Source organism: Heliconius melpomene, chromosome 21 (genome assembly GCF_056956725.1).
Source record: "Heliconius melpomene rosina isolate 202511_hmr_F chromosome 21, ASM5695672v1, whole genome shotgun sequence".
NCBI lineage: Eukaryota > Metazoa > Arthropoda > Insecta > Lepidoptera > Nymphalidae > Heliconius > Heliconius melpomene.
The window spans coordinates 7,229,139-7,249,715 of record NC_140409.1 but is presented as its reverse complement, the minus strand read 5'-3'; the positions used below and the strand labels follow the sequence as shown (position 1 = coordinate 7,249,715).

The window sequence follows — 20,577 nt, the reverse complement described above, 5'->3', positions numbered from 1 at the left end:
ATACACGCATAGACTACTGTATTCATATCACTTTTCTTTTTCTTTTCTTTCTATATTCTAATTAGTACATGTTTATAAACTGAAGTTATATATGAAGTAAAAATATTGTTATTATAACATTTAGATAAAATACAACTTCGATTCTCTGTGCCCTCAACCGAAAGTAGATGAAGATGGTGTCAAAATTTCAGAGAGCAAATCATCGAAAATACCGTTGCCCGCCTTGAATGTGAGTTAAATATAAACACTAAAATAATGACATATTATAATTTTGAATCGCAGATTAAATATTCATTCGAATACTACGAACATTCGAAGCTTAAGATCGAAGCGCTGAGACAGGCGCGGAACGACGCACAGTATCGCCCAGAACCGTTGTGTGTTATCAACGTGAGTCAGGTGGCTCCTCACCATAGCACAGTGATGGCTAGCACTAATTGTCTAACACTCTTGTGTACAAACACTATGTTGCAAATGCACATAAAATAATAGTAATATACAGTGTAGACTCTATATAACGTCGCCTTTATTGATTGTTGGCGTCATCTATATATATAAAATCGAAAGGTCACTCACTCATCACGAAATCTCAGAAACTACATGTGCTAGGAATCTCAAATTTTGCAAAGGAGTTATTTATAGGACATAGGTGCTCGCTAAGACGGGAATTTGCAATATTCGGCTTCTAAGGGGTTGTTTTTGGGGTCGAAAGTTTGTATGAAACTTCGTTACTACAAATGCTAGGAGTCTCAAATTTTGCATAGACGTCACTAAGACGTAGTCATGGAGACAGAAATTAATAATAACATAGTTCACGCGGGTGAAACCGCGAGCGGGCCGCTAGTATTATATACCTAAAATACAAAAAAATACTCTCTGCATATTTAGATTATCTTACACTACAAAAAGTATAAAATACTATATAATATTATAAGTATAAAAAAGTTACTCGTAAATCGTAAATTAAAATAACATTTGTTTTTATTGTAATGCAAGCCCGTACTGTCCCATTGTTGGGCAAAGGCCTCTCTCCATTTCTTCTACTGTTACCTATTATCTTACCACTAGCGGACGCGCGCAGCTTCGCTTGCGTATTTAAGGGTGAATTCTAATAACCCATGAAACATGTGTTCAATGAAATATTTTTAAGAGTCTAAATTTCAAATTTTATAAAAATCGGTGGCGATTTAAAGATTTTTCCATACAAACTTTCAACCCCTTATTTGCACCCTTAGGGGGTGAATTCTAGAAAACCATGAAACATGTGTTTAATTATATACGTTTAAGAGTCTGAATTTCAAATTTTATAAAAATTGGTGACGATTTAAAAAAAACCTATACAAACTTTCAACCCCTTATTTGCACCCTGAGGCGGAGAATTCTAGAAAACGATGAAACACGTGTTCAATTAAATACTTTTAAATATCTAAATTTCAAATTTTATAAAAATCGGTGCCGATTTAAAATTTTTTCCATACAAATTTTGAACCCCTATTTCACTCCTTTAGGGTTAAAATTTTTCAAAATCCCTTCTTAGTGGATGTCCAGATTACGAAAGTAAACTTTTGTCCAACTTTAACGTTTCTACGCACAGCGGTTACGGCTGTGCGTGCGTCTTACCTCAGTCAGTGAGGACAAGTCCTTTTATATATATAGACTAGCGGACGCGCGCAGCTTCGCTAGCTTATTTAGGGGTGAATTCTAATAAACCATGAAACATGTGTTCAAAGAAATATTTTTAAGTCTAAATTTCAAATTTTATAAAAATCGGTGGCGATTTAAAGATTTTTCCATACAAACTTTCAACCCCTTATTTGCACCCTTAGGGGGTGAATTTTAGAAAACCATGAAACATGTGTTTAATTATATACATTTAAGAGTCTGAATTTCAAATTTTATGAAAATTGGTGACGATTTAAAAAAATCTATACAAACTTTCAACCCCTCATTTGCAACTTTAGGGGGAGAATTCTAGAAAACGATGAAACACGTGTTCAATTAAATACTTTTAAAAATCTAAATTTCAAATTTTATAAAAATCGGTGCCGATATATTTTTTTTTTCCATACAAACTTTGAATCCCTATTTCACCCCTTTAGGGTTAAAATTTTTCAAAATCCCTTCTTAGTGGATGTCCAGGTTACGAAAGTAAACATCTGTCCAAATTTCACGTTTCTACGCACAGCGGTTACGGCTGTACGTGCGTCTTACCTCAGTCAGTGAGGACAAGTCCTTTTATATATATAGATTATCCAACCAGTCAGGCTCTTTAATGGTCATTCTCCTTTTTGAGTTTGGAATCCAACCCATATAATATTTCGCCTAAGACTCTTAAACCTGCGGCAGAAAATAATTATAATAAGTATTTTCTTTATTTAAAGCCATTAAATATGTAGCCCCTTGTATAGAGTTTGCACTGTAACTGTATTTAAAAATCACATAACATATAACACCATGCAAATGTACATTCATATTACCACATCAGCATGCCATTCGCTACAGACATAACGTTTTACTCTGGTTTTGGATTACTTCTTAAATTCTAACGAGATAAATAATTTTAGTTGAGTTATTGGATAATTTCTCAATTTTTATAGGCAATGGTAGCTCATGGCCGTGTAGAGCTGCTGGCTCACCCGTTGAGCCGGAAATATTTACAGATGAAGTGGAACTCCTATGGAAAATACTTTCACCTGGCTAAACTGATATTTTACTGTATATTTTTGATGAGCGTCACAGTATACACGTCCTGTCTTATGTCACCCAAAATTAAAACGAATGTGAAAGATTTTGGAGAGAAACAAGTATTTAATCAATCTTACATCGAGGGTACGTATCATTTTACTGGTATTTTACTTTTTATCAGGGAATAATAATTTTATAATATTTTTCTCTTTACAGATAACGAAAATACGAGCGTAGTAATATGTGGAAGCACTGCAATTATCCTGTTTTACAATTCAATATGCTTGTTACGAGAGATATGTAACATAAAGGACCAAAAGTGGCACTACATAGTCGATCCTTCGAACTACATGTCTTGGATGTTGTATATAAGCTCTGTTCTCATGGTCCTTCCGTCGGTATATCCTATTTATGGAAATATCCAGGTTTGTTCGTGAAATATTGTTTATTGAAATTGCATAACACTTAGGCAAATTTTATGAATAATATATTGTTTTAGTTAGTAAGTGAAAACAAATAATGAAATATCTGATATTAATAATAACGTTTATATATTATTATTTCAGCACTCGGCCGCATCAATAACTGTTTTCTTAGCTTGGTTTGAATTGTTGTTATTACTACAGCGATTCGATCAAGTTGGAATATATGTGGTGATGTTTTTGGAGATCTTTCAAACTCTTATAAAAGTGTTGATGGTGTTCTCAATACTATTTATAGCATTCGGATTGTCGTTCTTCGTTTTGCTTTCAAATGTGGGTCATGAAAAGGTGGTATTTATTATGAGCGATTGGGATTGGGTAAATAATTTTATCTGACTTGCTCAATTTTTAAATTTCTATTTAAATTGTTCCAAATTTTTGAAACAAAATTTTTGTAATTCATTTACCATATTATAATATTTAACGCAATTGGCTATTGGGATATTATTTTGAGCAAGGCAGAATTATTAAGCAAAATTTCAATTATTTTGATTTTTCTTATGTACTGTTTAAACATTCGAATCAATATTTTTAATTAATTTTTTTTTTGGAATTAGGAGAAAATATAAAAATAAATGACATTTTGTTAAAAAAAAAATACTTATTTAATATACTCGTATAGCTGGTCATTCATGACGTCATGAAAATTATTATAATGAATACAATTTTATTGGTTAAGTTAAGCTCTGCGAAGTATTTAACCAAAGCGTCAGCGAATTCATTTCGTATATTATAAAATATAATTATTAAATGTAAAATGAAATTTAATTGAAATTGAAATTTAATTCAAAAACGACAGATCTAACATATGTTTTTGCAGGGACAGCACCTTTCTTTCAGTAGTGTACCAATGTCTTTGATGAGAACGTTCGCGATGATGCTTGGTGAACTTGACTTTGTGGGAACCTACGTACAGTCGTATTACAAACATGGAACAGACGCCCTTATGCTTTATCCCATTCCGACATTTTTGATTCTCGGATTGTTTATGGTACTGATGCCGATTCTTCTGATGAACTTGCTTATCGGTTTGGCGGTTGGAGATATCGAGAGTGTAAGGCGCAACGCACAACTGAAGCGTCTCGCTATGCAAGTAAGAACTTAATTGTACTTTAAACTTTTATAAAAAAATACAATTGTTGATGAATTATTATTTTCATTTAATTACCTATATATCAACAAGTATTCACAACATGATGATATGGCGCATTGGCACAACTCTGTGAATGTAGACCTTAAAGTAGTGGGTTTGATTTCCACTCGGGTGAATACACTATTATTTACCAATATTTTCATTTTTTGCTCTGCTAACGTGTCGTTGAGTTCCACGAGTCAACACGGAATCGCCTCGAAAATTCAATTTCAGAAAGTGGAGAACACTGTGTCTTAACACTAGGTTCCCTCTGCCTAACCTGCCATATGCGGGATACAGCGTGAAGCTGAAAAAATCACGCTAAAGGTTTTTAAAAAAACATACTATAATTTCAAGGTGGTTCTACATACTGAACTGGAAAGAAAATTATCAGCTTTTTGCTTAGAGATAGTGGATAAAAGTACTATACTGATTGAATACCCGAACAATAAAAAATGCAAACTTGGCTTCTTCGACTTCATCTTACGCAAGTGGTTCTACAATCCTTTCACTGATGACGGTTTGTTATGAAATTATTTATTAGAAACTTATATTTAGGTTTCTTTTTTTTATTGTACTTCTATTTTATTTACACTTCTTTTACTGTCTATTAATAGTGTTGTTTTCTTCTTTATAAGCACAATTAATTTAGGGTGGTTTAATTATTAGAAGTTTTAATACAAATATTTCTTCAAGCGGGATATGAACTCGTTATTTCATTAGACAGCAGACAATGCGCCTTGATGGCATTTTTTAATAATCTTTCTTTTATTTAGCTGTAGGGTTAGACCTTGTATTGGAGAGCAACGATGACTATATATCCGCAGAACTTGAAAAAAACAAAAGGCGTATCCGAGAAATGTCGCAGTCAATTGATCAAATACATACCTTGACGCGTTTGATTGTTCAGGTAATACTTGTGTAAGAGTAACTTATGACATGATATAAGCAGATTATAAAGAAGATAGCTTATTTTAAAGAAGATAGACCATCTTCTTTATAATAGCTATCTTCTTTATAATAGCTTTTAAAATAAGTACAAAACTTCTACATACGCATGTTGTCCTAATTGATTCCATCCTTACAGTATGGAAGTAATGGCGGTTGCACGCCTTAACATAAAGCCTTATTTTCTAGGTATCTTTTAAAGATATTTTCTTTCTCTTTCAATACCTTTTTGAAATTTACACTAACCATGAGATTCGGTATTCTACACAGATTTTGTAAAAATAAAATATAGTCAATATTTATTTCAACTCTATTTACATTTTATGTAGATATCTATGAACACTGTACGTTTCATTAACCAAGTCTAATAACATGGAAATGGCACATGACCATAAGATTTATTACACATTGCAGAAAATGGAGATCAAAACTGAAGCAGATGATGTAGACGAGGGAGTCTCTCCATACGAGACGCGAGTGGTACCACGTTGGAGCTCTCCGCGAATTCGTAATAAACTGCGTTCGGCATATTCCTTCAACAAAGGTGGTTAAACTAAGCACACCGTCGCCGTCGGTAGTGCTGAGGGCTAGTCAACGTTACTAGATTCGACTTTGGAGCTCCAACTCCCAAAAGGCCCTATGCACGAGGTTTGCTTTGAACAATTCTCAATCTTCTGATCCACCTCAAATTTGCATTTTGTGCAAATATTAGTTTAGATATTTTTAATGGTTAATTATTATTCTTGACATAACAAAATAAGTATAAATTTCAGCCGAACGCCAAAATATTATATAATAATAAAAAAACAACTCAATACTAGTCCAATTTAACCAAAATTAAATATAATTTATATTTGTCATTTTTAATAAAATAATTCTACATGGTAATTTTCTATAAGTATTTCTCAAATTAATTCGGTAAAAGAAAAAACTAAAAACAGGTATATTTGCCAACTTGAAAAGGTTTAAGACCTAAAAATTAAAGTATGTTTGGGGCCTTTGTAAAAGAAGATGTGTATTTTTGGAATGAACGATTTATAGTTTACTAAAAATTTTCAGGTAGTTCATAAAATAGGTATATGTATGTTTATAAATGTTTACTTTTACGAGAAATAGCTATCAACAAATTATATTTAAAAAAAAGACAAAAAATAATATTATATTGTATTGTAAAGTAATTAAATAGTTCTAAAATTAGTACGAAGAAATTATTTCCAGAATAAGAAATTAATATATTACAAAAAATTATATATATTTAACATTTTATAATAAGAAGTGCTTTTACGATAATGTTTATTTTTATATAATCGTATATTTACATTTTACACAATACTTATTCACACTATTATTTTTAAAGAAACTATAAACAGGGTTCGCAAATTATACAAATTACTTATCCATCCCTTCTTATACAATCGAAATTATATAATTATTCATTTTTTAATTATATAATATATAATTCAATGTACATAATATTATTATATTATGCTTATGGCCCAAGTGGGAATAGGCATTTTGGGCTGTTTTAGGTTGCTCGGTTGCTATAACAAACCAATTAATGTTTAAGTAAATGTAAAGTTAAAATAATTGTTACTAATCCATTTAAAATAATTTTATCTTAGTTTTATGGATATCCGTATAATACATACAGACAACTAAATATGTTGTTATTTTACGGATACGGATATCAAAAATGCTTAAAGTTAAATCGAAATAAATAACTTATTATAAAAATACGAGTAAATCATGATCTTGAATATACAAGCTAGTTTTAATAGAAGTAGGTTTAAGTTAATTTATCAAGTAGTACTTAAGAAACAAAATTATTAAATTAAGTTAATTATATTAAAATGTTCTCGTAGAGCCGCTGTATAGCGCACAAAGTAAAATTAGAATTTAACATGATTTAGGAATAGTATCTAATATAATTATTGTCTATTAAAATATTATGCACGAAGGTTTAGCTATGGCACAAATATTTATATCTTTATAATTTAACTATATCTTTGTTCGCATATTATGTTGATTTTCTTAGAGATATTAGAAAATGTTGTGGCTGTAGAAGCCCAAATCCGTATTTTTTACAAGCTAAAGCTTTATATTTTTTTTTTGTCTGGCTTTTTATAATGTAGCTGATTCAAATCAATTCTACATATACGTTTTATATTAGGAGCATAAGGAATTTGTAGGATAAGATCGATTTTGTAGCTGTAATGTGAACAAAATTGAAATAAAAATAAAAACTATTCCATGAAAATCAAAATATAACATTTTAAAGAACTAATCTGTCTAGAAAGAGAAATATATTTTTATATAAGTATCTTAGTATATTTTATAAAATATTAATAAAATGTATATTAGCCGCTGTATAAGACACAAATTATAGATAAGAAAACGATTCACTGTTAGGTGTTAATTCTAAAATATAAAATATATAAAACTTAAATTAGTGTTAACATCACTATTTTTAATCATAAATATAGAGAAAGAGTAATCGTACTGTAAAAAGCTGTTATCAATTTCCTATTATCAATAAACAACTATAAGGTACAATAACTACAACACCGACAACACTTTCTTTCTTTTCCTCACTGGCAGCCACTTAGTGCTTGCATTTCTTCAGGGACAGAGACTCTCTTCTCTCGGACTCTCTTCCCTACCCAACCGGTGTCGCTGTAAAAGCCAATAGGGCTAAAAGCATTAACCTCATGTTCGAAAAAAAAAACAACACTTTGTGTAAGACCGAAAATAATATAATACACTATAGTATAAATTAGGATATAAAACAGAGAAAATATGGCCAAAATGGTGTTATAGAATATAAGAGTTCAAAAGCTGACGTAAACCTTATACTTTGCTTATAATAATATCTTCAAGTGTCATTTAGAGATATGAGACATTATAACTGTATGTCTAATTAAATGAATATCTAGAAGTTGGTGTCAATGTAGTATATATTTCAGTATTGCTAGCCCTAAAAGAATAAAGCTTTCATTAAATAAACTTTTAGTAACTTAGTAAGAGAATAAAAAGATTTTACATATAAGTTAATCAATTATTTAAAAATATCAAAATATTTGTTATTTATATGGGAAATCTAAAACCGCGATGATGCACCTTTTAATATAAAAATTAAGAGTTGCCCTTTTAGCATACGTATTTTTTTGGAGACCAGAACAAAACTTTCACTATAATTTAAAATATATATATTTTTGAGGTTTCGCAGTACATTGTTATATAATTATTTTTTAATTCATATTAATAAGTTTAATTATAACCAAACTCTAGTAATTAAGTTAATCTTGTATTAGTAATGTTAATTATCTACTTGTCATTTGTTCTTAAATAAATCTAATATTAATGTGATTTTTTTTTATTTTTACGTTCCTGTTGCATTTTCTGTGTAGCGTTTTGTGATATAACATATTATAGATTTGTTTACATAAAATGTAAATAATATTATTATGAGTTTCTTACCTGGAAGACAGATACATTTCTTATACTAATTAATTTGAATTGGTATATATTTGAGGCAGATGCAGGGGCACAAGTGTGTGACTGCAACGCGACAGTTGTGGGTTCGATCCCTACTGGGGGAATTAATTATTATTTATTAATATTTTCATTTTATCCCTCTGGCACCGAGGCAAAAGCCAGGGAAAAATTCCCAAATTCCGCAATTAAACATGCAATGCCTCAAAATAATCGCCGGAAAGTGGAGAACGTACTATCTTAACACAAGGTTCCCTCCCTCCCCGTACATATTCCTGCTATATGCAGGATATAAATTTACATGTTATTTTAAATTTATTTAACAATCTTACTTACTTACTTAAAATATACAGGGTGTCTCAGGCCATACCCTAAGTTGGAAAAGTTCAGGTACCATGGATCCGTCATGCACGAGTCTGGAGGCATCGATCACGATCTCTATAAGACCGATAAGAGTTTGGACGGTATCCTGCGATCACAGACCACACCAGTGACCTCCCTAAACTAAACACTTAGCCCAGGCAGCGCTTATCCGACTTAGGGGCTGGCCCAGGACTTATAAGAACAGTGCTCGAGTCCGGGCTCTCGCAGGCCATATACTCGGTCTTTGACACGTTGCCAATATTCATTTCATTCATGGAGAATGGTTATGTAACGCAAATGTTGTAGCTAGAATGTATCGGAAAAGATACCAAAAAGCTGAAAGTCATCCCGATTATCGTGTATTTCGATTTTTCTCTCTTCAACAAAGAAGTAATCCAGCAAGTGTCGTACCATTTCGGAATCCAGATTAAATGCGCCAATTTTTAAAGTTACTTGCAAAAACAGTGTAGTACATTTTTTTTATAGTACAGTCGGTTAAAGTTGGGTTTAGTAAATATTTTGAATTTAATGTTTGGCAAAAACACCACATTTTATTAAAAACTGATGCAGGTATGTTTAAATCTTAAACTGTAATTCACAGAAGGGTTACTCATGATTACATTACAGAAAAAAAAATGAAGAAAGAGTAATATTTGTAGTCTTAGGACTTGAAAAATCATCACAGGGTGTCGGTTTTTCCGATATTTTTTAAAATCAATATAATATGAAAAATACATGACAAAGATTTTTTTTTATATTTTTCTCATAGCTGTCACAATTTGGTCTATCACCTGGTTTCGTTTTATCGTTGACTCCTGGGACACCCTGTATATATAATTTAAACCTATTTAAAACAAAACAAATATAAAAACATACTAAATTACCAAAAAAAAGAAAAAAACCGAAAATCAACAAAATTGTTCTCATTATTTTCCCCATTCAATTTTCAGCTCTGGTAAAGTGAAAGCTTGTTAATTTTCTATGACAGGGCAAAGACCTCTACTTGTATTAATGAGATCACACCGAGTGCCCATACTTACACGATAAACTATGTCGTTATAAGAAGCCATAGCATCTCACTTTTGTGGGGAAATAGATAAATATCTAATACTATATATATATAAACTGCATGTTTGACCGTTCATCAATCATTTCTATATGAACTAGTGGCTGCCTGCCGCTTCGTTTGCGTGACCTTTTCCAAACTTGAGTAGAAAAGTAAATAATAGAAAAGTAAGTAAATAGTTGAAAAGTAAATAATTTAAATATAATCATTGCCCCAAATCGTAACCGAACTTACACTTGTCCCATTTATGTTTATAATTACTTAATTATTTCTAAGACACTATGTTAATATCTCTTATGGATTAGATGGACTCCTGAGGTTCAATATTAAATATTCAGAACTTCAAAGTAAGCTTTATCCATGTTGTCCAGGTCCAATAGTTCCCGTAGTTTTTGCGTGAAAAGCAAAAATCATATATTTGGGCTTGTTTTACTTACATATATAAATTTTTTACAGTTTTAATTTTGTACAAGTATAAGTTTCGATTATATAAGCGGCTATATGTATATAAGCGCAAACTCGCTACTGCAAAGGGGAGAAGTCGTTAGATGTATATATTTAATTTTACTAGTGGACCCGGACGCGGCTACGCCTGCTTGAACTATAAGAATATTTATTAAATATATTTATGAAATTATTTTCAGTTTTCAATAGCATAAGTAAGAAAATATAAGCCTAAATAATCAAAAACGAATAATAAGTAGAGACATATTATTAGAAAAAATATCTGAGTTATTGAAATGAACCAACAAAAGAAGTAAAAGTAACTAAAGAATATTCTTACTATTAGAAAAAGTACCTAAAGTTTTCCGTGCGTGCGTACATAGACATCGACTCCATGAAATAATTAATAATTTTTCTATATTAAATACTTCAGTTGCGAGCAATATCAAATAAAATAAGAAGAGAACCAAAGTGTAGTTTAAATTAATTATAAATAACAAATAATTACATAAAAATTAACAATAGTTCGAAAATGTGTGAAAATTAATAAAACCGTCAACATCTGCCCGTTCGCCTCGATCATACTCATATTATGCCGCCCGAAGGCTAGGTCATTCCGAATCAGTGGCATCTTCTTAATTATTTATTAGTATGTTAAGCAGTAAACTATAATTTCAATCTAGATAAAATGGTAAAAGTGACTATTATATTTATTTTCATAAGGATGAATATCAAAATATAAATTAATTTTGGGTGACGTTTTCTTAAAACAACAAACAAACTTTGCAATCCGTTGCTTAGCAAGGACGGTTGTTATTAACTTGGCAGAATAAATTGCATGTCAAATTAGAAAGTATTTTAATTTATTAGTTTATATGTGTAATGTAATGTTAAATAGCCTATAGCACTTCTGAAGAATGCAGCTTTCGTACAAAACAAAAACATAGTAAATCGGACCAGTAGATCCAGAGATCTTAGCGTTCAAACAAACAAACAAACAAACTCTTCCGCTTTATTATATTAGTATAGATTTAATCCCACTCAGGAGAATGATTTATTATTAATAAATATTTTAATTTCTTCGCTTTGGCACCAAGGCAACAACCCGGCGTTGAGTTCTACCACTCATCACGCTATACCTCAATAATTTGGTGGAGAGTGGAGAAAGGAGTATATTAACACCGAGTTCCGTCTGCCTGCTATATGCAGGAAACAGCATGAAGCTGAAAAAAATATATACATACCTAAATGGCATAAGCTAATGAAGTTATACTTCTAATAACTGTCAGTTTTACTCGTGAAGTAATTGAATTACTTCGTGAATTAGTTCGTCTTTAGGGATTTAAAGCCCCACTTACCTTCACTCGTGCCATGTAAACGTCATATTAACTAGGAGACTACACACGGCTTCGTCCGCTTAAACTTATTGTTATATTATAAAACATCCTTTTATAAATAGTAAGTAGCCTGCCTATCTTCTGATGTATAAGATATATTACTGTAAAGTTTCACCTAAATCCGTTAAGCAGTTTTTGCGTAAACGTGAAACAAACATCCATCCTCGCAATTTTTCACATCTATATATATATGTATATATATATATATATATATATATAAAATCGAAAGGTCACTCACTCATCAAGAAATCTCAGAAACTACATGCATAGGAGTTACTTATAGGACGTAGGTGCTCGCTAAGACGGGAATTTGCAATATTCGACTTCTAAGCGGTTGAAAGTTTGTATGAAACTTTGTTATTGCAAATGCTAGGAGTCTCAAATTTGGCATGGACATCACTTATAGGACGTAGGACGTTAGGACGAAGGTACTCATGGAGACAGAAGTTCATAATAACGTTCACGCAGGCGAAGCCGCGGGCGGGCCGCTAGTTTATAATAATAGTAGGATATCGTTTTATAAATCTGCCAATATAAAACGCATGCTGTAGTACATGATACAAAAGAAATTTATATAATGACACCGCGTAATGTTTGGCACAACAATGGCGCTGCAAACTTGTAAAATGGAATGTGATTAAGTATATGTACAAAGGTTGTCATGGTGCAGTGGTAAGTGGGTTCGATTCGCAGTCGGAGGAATAAATATATTTAAGAAATATTTTCATTTTCACTTGTTGTGTTGATTTTCAACACTAAACACACAACGTCTGAAAAATTGTTGGAAAAACGGGAGGAGGAGTATCTTAACAAACGGGAAAGCTAAACGGGAAGTTGCTCACACCATAAATTAAGCAAAAATTGCCATCCCAGTGCTCTTAATCTTTTCCCGTTCATAACATCATCTCGATTTGCATTAGCGACCTGAATTTTCATATACACCGGTATATTGCCGGCTTAGAGTGTAAATCTGCTAACAACCTATTAATTTTTAGGAGAGACAACGAAGTTTAAAAACTATGAGTATACGTATACTATTAGAAGATTTATACTTTATATATTTTTTTTTTATTTACAAAATTGATTGGTATTTGGTGTAAAATAAAAAAAAAGGTCTATTTTGTTTATTTTTACACTTAGACGAGACAAGAAGTGAATCAAAACAACAGATTATATATTATTATTCCAATATCAGATTTCACTACAGCCATTAGTGAAAGAGTTTTGTTTTATACATTTCCACTAAAGCAAACGTCAAAACTAAAATTTGAAAACTGTCATCAATCAATACTTAATGCCATACTAAGTGTCCCCATGTGACACTGGCAGATTATTTTGCGCCTGTCACCGCAAAATCAGGGTATTAAAAAAAAAAAAAGAAAATAAAGTGTCCCCTATCTACAACAGCGTACATCTGACACAAATGTGCGTACAATTTATTTTATACAAATAAACGTGTAGTTCGAAGTAATTTTAGCTTTCATATACCCAATACATTATTATAATATTTAGGCAATAAAAGCTTATGTTCCGAGCTGATGATTCTGCATGCGTGCAATCAACATCGAGCAAAAGAAATAATCATCAAGTGGGTATTGTCCTCGCGTAATAATAGGAGAAATTTAACACCATTGTTCCCCTTCCTAGTCGAACATATTATATATTGCAAGTAAAGTTTATTTAACATTTCAAATGTATGTAAAAACTGTACTGAATACACAAAATTGAATAAGATGACAAAAAGGAGTATATTATTGTGCATTAGTCTTTTAAATTTTTGTCAGTCTAATAACGTGAGCCATCCTCAGGCTAAGATTATTAATGGCCGAGGTATATTAAATGGTCTTTCTATTCCCAAATGGATTAGAACTCATAACTTACGAAATAGATTTAACGACAAGCAGATAGCCGAAGCACGATTCTGGCCACCCGTGCAGAAGGAGAGTAGATGTAAGTATCTTTAATTTTCATTATGTGTACATAGATACGATAAGTTTTTTATTCAGACGAATGGAAGAATATATCAAATGTTAATATCTAAGTTACTTATTTATTGCTATTAAGCGAATTTACATAAAACTTGCATTTCAATTTATTTATGTGTAATCTAATAAAATAAAAAAAATATATATTTATAAATGAAATATATTTAACTAATACATTATGAAATGATTATTAAAAGTATTATTATTATGTATTACACACGATTAGAAATGTGTCGTTTTGCTACATTTTGTATGGAATTCGGCGCGTAATTAAGATCTATAGGATTCCCTTGGATCTACAGTTATGAGGTTTAGGACGGAATTAGAACATACAACACAAATAACGCTAAAATCTGAAAACTCAAAATTTATAGGTATTTCATAAAAAAACATGATTACAAAATTATATTAAAATATTAATATTAATGATATCCAAAGATGCGTCTGTTCGTCATGCAAAATGAGTGCATATGCTCGCAAGATTGAATTTGTCGATGTTTATAAGTTGTTCTTTTCGTTGATTGTATTTCAATAATTATTAAATTGGTACGGAACTCTCCGCAGGTGAGCCTGACTCGCACTTAACTCTCACTTAACCAGTATCTTTTTTTATTGAATAGCTGTTCAGGTTTTATACCTGAACAAGATATAAGATATAATTTGGATAGTATTATAAAATCTGGCACACCAGACGTAGCACCATCACAGACCAGCTTTAATATTATAAGAAATATTGAAATAGTGCCATAACGGAGCGTCTAATGAAAGATGCTTCTGGCACAACTTACAGAAAGAATGACAGAGTTTATTATTAAATTTTAACAATATCTGAAATCAGCACAGTTGTATATTAAATTAATATTAAAATTATTAAGGTTAATATTTAATAGTTTTATCACTCTTGTTTTCAATTTTATTGCCGGCTTAATTTTTTTTTTGTCTACTCATTTAGTTACAAGCACAAATAAGTTTCCTAAAAAGAAAATAACACTGTTTACAACAGACAAAATAGTATAACTAATTATATTAATTAAAACATTAATTTAACAAACTTTCACAGTCCTGTCGTTATTCACTGTCGTAACGTTCCCTAACGGCGCTTGTACTGGCGCGTCTGGGGACAACGGTACCTGCATGACGGCACGCGAGTGTTCCTCCAGGGGTGGCTCCGCGAATGGATACTGTGCTAATGGATTTGGACTATGCTGTATATGTGAGTATTATGCTATATATTAGTGGACCCGAACGCGGCTACGCCCGCTTGAACTATACGAATGTTTATTAAATATATTTATGAAATTATTTCCAATTTTCAATAGAGAGATGTGTTACGCAAGCTCATTTTGGGTGACGTTTTCTAACAACAAACTTTGCAAATCGTTGCTTAGCAACGGTTAGCAATCGCATAGCGACGGTTGTTATTAACATGGCGGAATAAATTGCATGTCAAATTATTAAGTATATTAACATATAGGTATATATCGAAAATATTACAAATATGAGAAAAAAAAGTATCCTATGTTCATCCCGAGACCCTCAAGTATCTCTATATGAGTATTTTATCACAATTAAATTAACGGTTTGGCCCTGATTGCGTAAAAAACAGACAGACAGAGTTACTTTCGAATTTATAATATAGGTATGGATTATGCTCTTGCTTTTATTTCAGTTATGATTTCGGCAAATGGCATACATTTTGTTGGGTTTGGGTTTGGGTCTAATTTTCATGTAAGTCAATTGCAAAATCGTTCCAAAAAGTTAAATTAGGTACAGGTAAAAGTTGAATTAGGTACTTAGGTACATAAATGCTCCTAATCTAGTTACTAGCCTTATACGTAAGTTCGTGTACTATCAGCTGATATAAAATTTTGCTGATATTAAATCTTAACAGAAAATGTATGCTTATGAATTCAGTTTTCATCTTTAATATTTTCTAAAGTACTATTGTTAAGTTTGGAAATTATATTGACATTTTCAACTATTTTTAGAGACGATTAGGTAATGTTATTAGTTTTATAACTATAAATATGGGTAGGTACTATAATTTAACGTCAAATAAATTAATTTAATCGGACAAATTATTAACAATTTTGTTTGAAAAAAAAACACTTTTTCATTTATGGCAAAATTTCTTTTGTTTTAATATTTTAGGCTTTTATAGAGTAGCTGAAACTGTGGTTTCATTTAAAGTGGTGATTACATAAACATTCTGTACTCGTATATTTGTAAGATAGCTTTACAAGCCTTGTGCTAAGCGGTAGAGGCATACAAATTTAACTTAGAAAAATATATATATATATTTACACTTTATATATTTTTATGATCGGATTACATAAGGCGCATCAGTGCCTATTGCCAGTTACTTTCCCTATTTTCTCACAAAACATAAAATGCATAAAAATATTATTGACAAAATAACAATAAGAATTGCTTTTGCTTAAATTTCATATTAATAAAATTATATAATTGGTACACAATTATTCTGTTTCAGTTATGACGTCTTGTGGCAGTAGCACGTCTGAGAATGGCACATATTTCGTTAATTCAGGTTACCCATCTACATACGACGGAACAGGATCTTGTGAGCTCACTATTATCAAGGCCCACGCTGACGTTTGTCAAATAAGGTAGAATTACATAATGTAGAAAACAATATACGTGTTGAGGTCAGTTTTGGCGCAGGGGCAGTTGCGGGTTCGATTCCCGCTCGAGTAAATTAAATATTTAATTGTTTCATTATTTCCTCTGATAATGAGGCAAATCAGCGGAAAGTGGGGAACGAAAGTATCATAATGGGAACGGTCATATTTCTGAAATATTTCTATCACTGTGGAATTGAATATGAAAATAATGTCAAAGATTACGCAAAAGATGCTGCATTCAACCTAATAGAAATCGTACCCACAGCCGTGGCGTTTACAATCTTTATACTCTACATTTCCCAATTTCTGTACTCTATTCATCATCATCATCATCATCAGCCTGCCCTCGTCCAGTGCTGGACATAGGCCTCTCCAATGGCACGCTACTGTACTCTATTACATTTTTAAAAAAGGATATCAACAATGTAACTATTGTAGAAATAATATATTCCGTTATTTTAGAATATTCATTCATAGTAGCGTCTCATGTGAAAATTAGAACGGAGTACAGCGGAGTGGATACTTTTGTTGAAGCGCTTGGCACTTTTCAACTATGTACTTTTTGATATAAGCAGCGTAAAAATTTTAATTTATGCTATATCAGATAGCTAACTAAAAATATTATTTTTTATATTGCCAAATTCATATAAATGTCTTTATAGACATGTCTAATGGCTAATGTCTTATGACATTAGCCATTAGACATTTTCTATTTTATAAAGCAGTTGAGGACGTCGGGGGTACAATGGTGTGACTGTAACGCGACGGAATAAATTTTTTCATTATCTATAATTGTCGTTTATTAATATTTTCCTTCCTTCGCTCAAGCACTAAGGTAAAAAAATCCGACGTTGAGTTCTGCCACTCAACTGGCAATGCCTCTAAAATTTGCGGAAAGTGGGGAACGGAGTGTTTTAAAACTAGGTTCTCTCTGACTTCTCTGCTATGTGCGGGAAGCGTGAAGCTGATAAAAGAGTTAGTTACTCTTTAATATTTGCTGTGAAACTTTGAGAATAGAGAACTAGAATATAACATACTTCCTCAAACTGTTCGGAGTTCTTGTCACGTTCACGTCCCAAACTATAATCTACATTGTTAGTTAACTAAGTTTCAGCACATTTCAGAGAACATCTGTATTGTTAATTAACTGAGAATAGTTTCATTTGTTATCCATTTTAGTTCTATTAAATAATGAAGAATTATATTGCATAACTTTATTGTTGGATATACTCGTATAGAGTTATAATAACTAGTATGATGAAATTCTCTTGCTATGGTCTATAATGACCTCAATCTCTATTTCCTTCGAAATCTCTACATTATAAAAGCGAAACAAGAAGTAAAAAAAAAATTGACCAAATTATTTAATCAAGATTTTATTTCAGTTTCACGCTTGCTTATAGTAGATATAGCGGTGTAGGTAGAGATAACGTAGAGCCAAGTCACTCAGTTCTCGGCTTTCCACCCAAGGTCAAGACCCTACATGTTGAGTTATAGAACTTAACGTAAAGCTTTCGTCTACAGCAAGGAAATACACACCTGAATATATACATGTTCCTAGTGGGAATCGAACTCATTTCAACATTTTCATTTTTTTTTCATTGAATATGCATATATTATTTATATTAGGTTGGACTTCGACCGATTCACAATTTCGGGCCCTGAGAGAACGAACCACGTCTGCAACCAAGACCAATTTATCGTATCTGGGGGAAATCCAATCTCAGCCATATGTGGTTTTAACCAGGGCAATCATAGTAAGTTTATAGATGTCAAAAAAACGGCAAATATCTGAAGCGTAAATTTATGGCAATATTAATTTGTTTATAAGTACTTCCTCTTCTAATACGACCCAGTTTTTCTATTTAAATTTTCATCAAAGGTTATGTTTAGAATAGGTTTATTACTCGCATGGAACTTAGTATATCGGTTATAGAATCTATTATTTATAATATTAAAAATATGATAATTTTTGTAGAAAAATCTTTTTATTCAGTAGACGTAGAAGATTATTATTAACCATCACCTAACCTAATTTCTTTTCATGTCTCAGTTGGAGACAAAAAACACTGAAAAAAACAGACACGAAAAAAAGTATTCTAATGTTTTTGTCATATAATATAAAACATTATATTAGAAATATATATTTATAGTGTACATTGACGCCGGGATTGGAAGTACAAATCCTGTTAAATTGACTTTCGTTACGAGTGGCAATTCTTTCGAGAGGCTTTGGAAGGTAAAGGTCACACAAATACCCTGCAGTACAATATATAAAGGTAAAAATTGATTATTCGTTATACATTAGTTTCTATGCTTATAAATAAAATAAATATTTTCTTAAATTAGAGTAATAAGGACCTAGCACCGTTGAGAAAAAAGCGTATTTTCATATAAAATTTAAGACAATAATTACCGCTGCTATATCAACAGCTGAATATATTTAAATAATTTGATATATATTTTTTTAGCTGATGAAGGTTGTCTTCAATATTACACTGGAGTTTCTGGTCAAATCAAGTCTTTTAACTACGACCCTACTTCTGGACGACAGCTTAGTAATCAAGATTATGGCATGTGTATACGAATGGAAAGAAATTTTTGTGGCATTCAATATACAGCATGCCCTGATCCAGGTATAAAAACAAGCAAATCAGCTTCACGCTGTATCCTGCACACAGCAGGGTAGGCAGAGGTAACCTAGTGTTGAGACACTCAATCCCCGTCCGTTTTATTTTTTTTTATTTTCACACTGTCTGTCAATAACACAATTAACAATCTATTCGACTTTTCACTCTCCTATATATCACCTTGTTAGTTTTATATGAAAACCAGTTCACAGCATACCTACCTACCTACCAAGTTTTGTCCTACTGTGTAGTCCTAATAGTTTTAATTCGTCAGTTTCTTAATGATGAAAACCAATTTCCAGCTACGATTAGATATTATATAATATTATTATTATACTAAGGCACTGACAACTATCAATTAACGAGATCTCTTTTCAGTGAACAATCGTTCCAGAGCATTCACTCTGAGTGGCAACAGTAATAACCCAGTTAATTCCATGATTGGTTCTGGAGCTGGACCCAACAACTGTGCCAATGATTGGCTTCTCGTCCCGTGTGCAGCCAACGTTGGACGGATACAGCCGGCACAAGCCTTGTGTACCGATAGAATATGTGGTGGAACGTTTTCAGCTGACCTCTCCATGCAGTCGTCATCAGTGCTAAGTACGAGTATATATGATTGTACATTTTATATAAAACTAGCGACCCGTTCTCGGCTTTGCCCGTTTGGACTACACAATTATTTATTTACTAATTTGAATTATTATCTTGTTTCATTAATATTGCTATTTTAAAGAATTATCTTCTGATATTAATCAATGAAAAGTAAAATTTCAGCCATTTTTATAGAACAATCTGTATTTCTGTTCGCTCGGGCTTATCTCCGGAACAACTGAACTGGAACTGTAATGGTAACTGTATAAGCAATATATACTTTTTATGCTGCAAATTCCGCGGGAAATGTATTTATGCGGGAAAAACTTCTCGTTTGTCGTAAGCATTGATAAGTGCCCCCAATAATATTTAGATTAGCGTGCACTAACATACAGACCAATGGAAATTGCCTGAAATATCTTCTAATATAATTAATTTAGCAGACTCTTCCATCCCTAAAGAGATAATAAATGTATTTATATTAAAAAAAAAACAAACCAAATGAAAAATATTTTTTACAGTAAATGGAAAAGTTTTTTTTATATTAAAATTCAATATTCTCAGGCACAGTGAAGCCATTTCGCTTGTGGTTCCATGCTGACAACGTCGAGGCACCAGTGGACGTAGACAATAGAGGCTTCTGTCTGAATTACGTGCAGCAGCCGTGCACCAATAACGTATTGTGATGTTAATTTTTGAATAAAATTCATATGTTCA

General features: G+C 31.7%; 2 protein-coding genes across 5 annotated transcripts in view; both read left to right on the top strand.

Annotated features, from left to right (window-relative positions):
• Positions 1–8,613, top strand: part of TrpA1 (Transient receptor potential cation channel A1) — a 50,484-nt gene extending 41,871 nt beyond the window's left edge. The window contains exons 15-22 of one of the 4 annotated variants that reach the window (XM_085206113.1): positions 283–390; positions 2,598–2,829; positions 2,902–3,110; positions 3,252–3,440; positions 3,988–4,260; positions 4,657–4,819; positions 5,076–5,209; positions 5,662–8,613. In XM_085206113.1, coding sequence (XP_085062239.1) covers positions 283–390; positions 2,598–2,829; positions 2,902–3,110; positions 3,252–3,440; positions 3,988–4,260; positions 4,657–4,819; positions 5,076–5,209; positions 5,662–5,799 — 1,446 coding nt within the window. In that variant the 3' untranslated portion in view covers positions 5,800–8,613. The other 3 variants (XM_085206112.1, XM_085206115.1, XM_085206116.1) reach the window with 3 other exon arrangements.
• Positions 8,614–13,715: 5,102 nt separating this feature from the next.
• On the top strand, positions 13,716–20,577 carry LOC146527089 (uncharacterized). Its single transcript, XM_085206447.1, has 8 exons — positions 13,716–13,959; positions 15,055–15,207; positions 16,486–16,621; positions 18,266–18,393; positions 18,790–18,915; positions 19,108–19,272; positions 19,645–19,869; positions 20,425–20,577. The coding sequence occupies exons 1-8, from the start codon at positions 13,743–13,745 to the stop codon at positions 20,544–20,546; spliced, it is 1,272 nt and encodes a 423-aa protein (XP_085062573.1). The 5' UTR covers positions 13,716–13,742; the 3' UTR covers positions 20,547–20,577.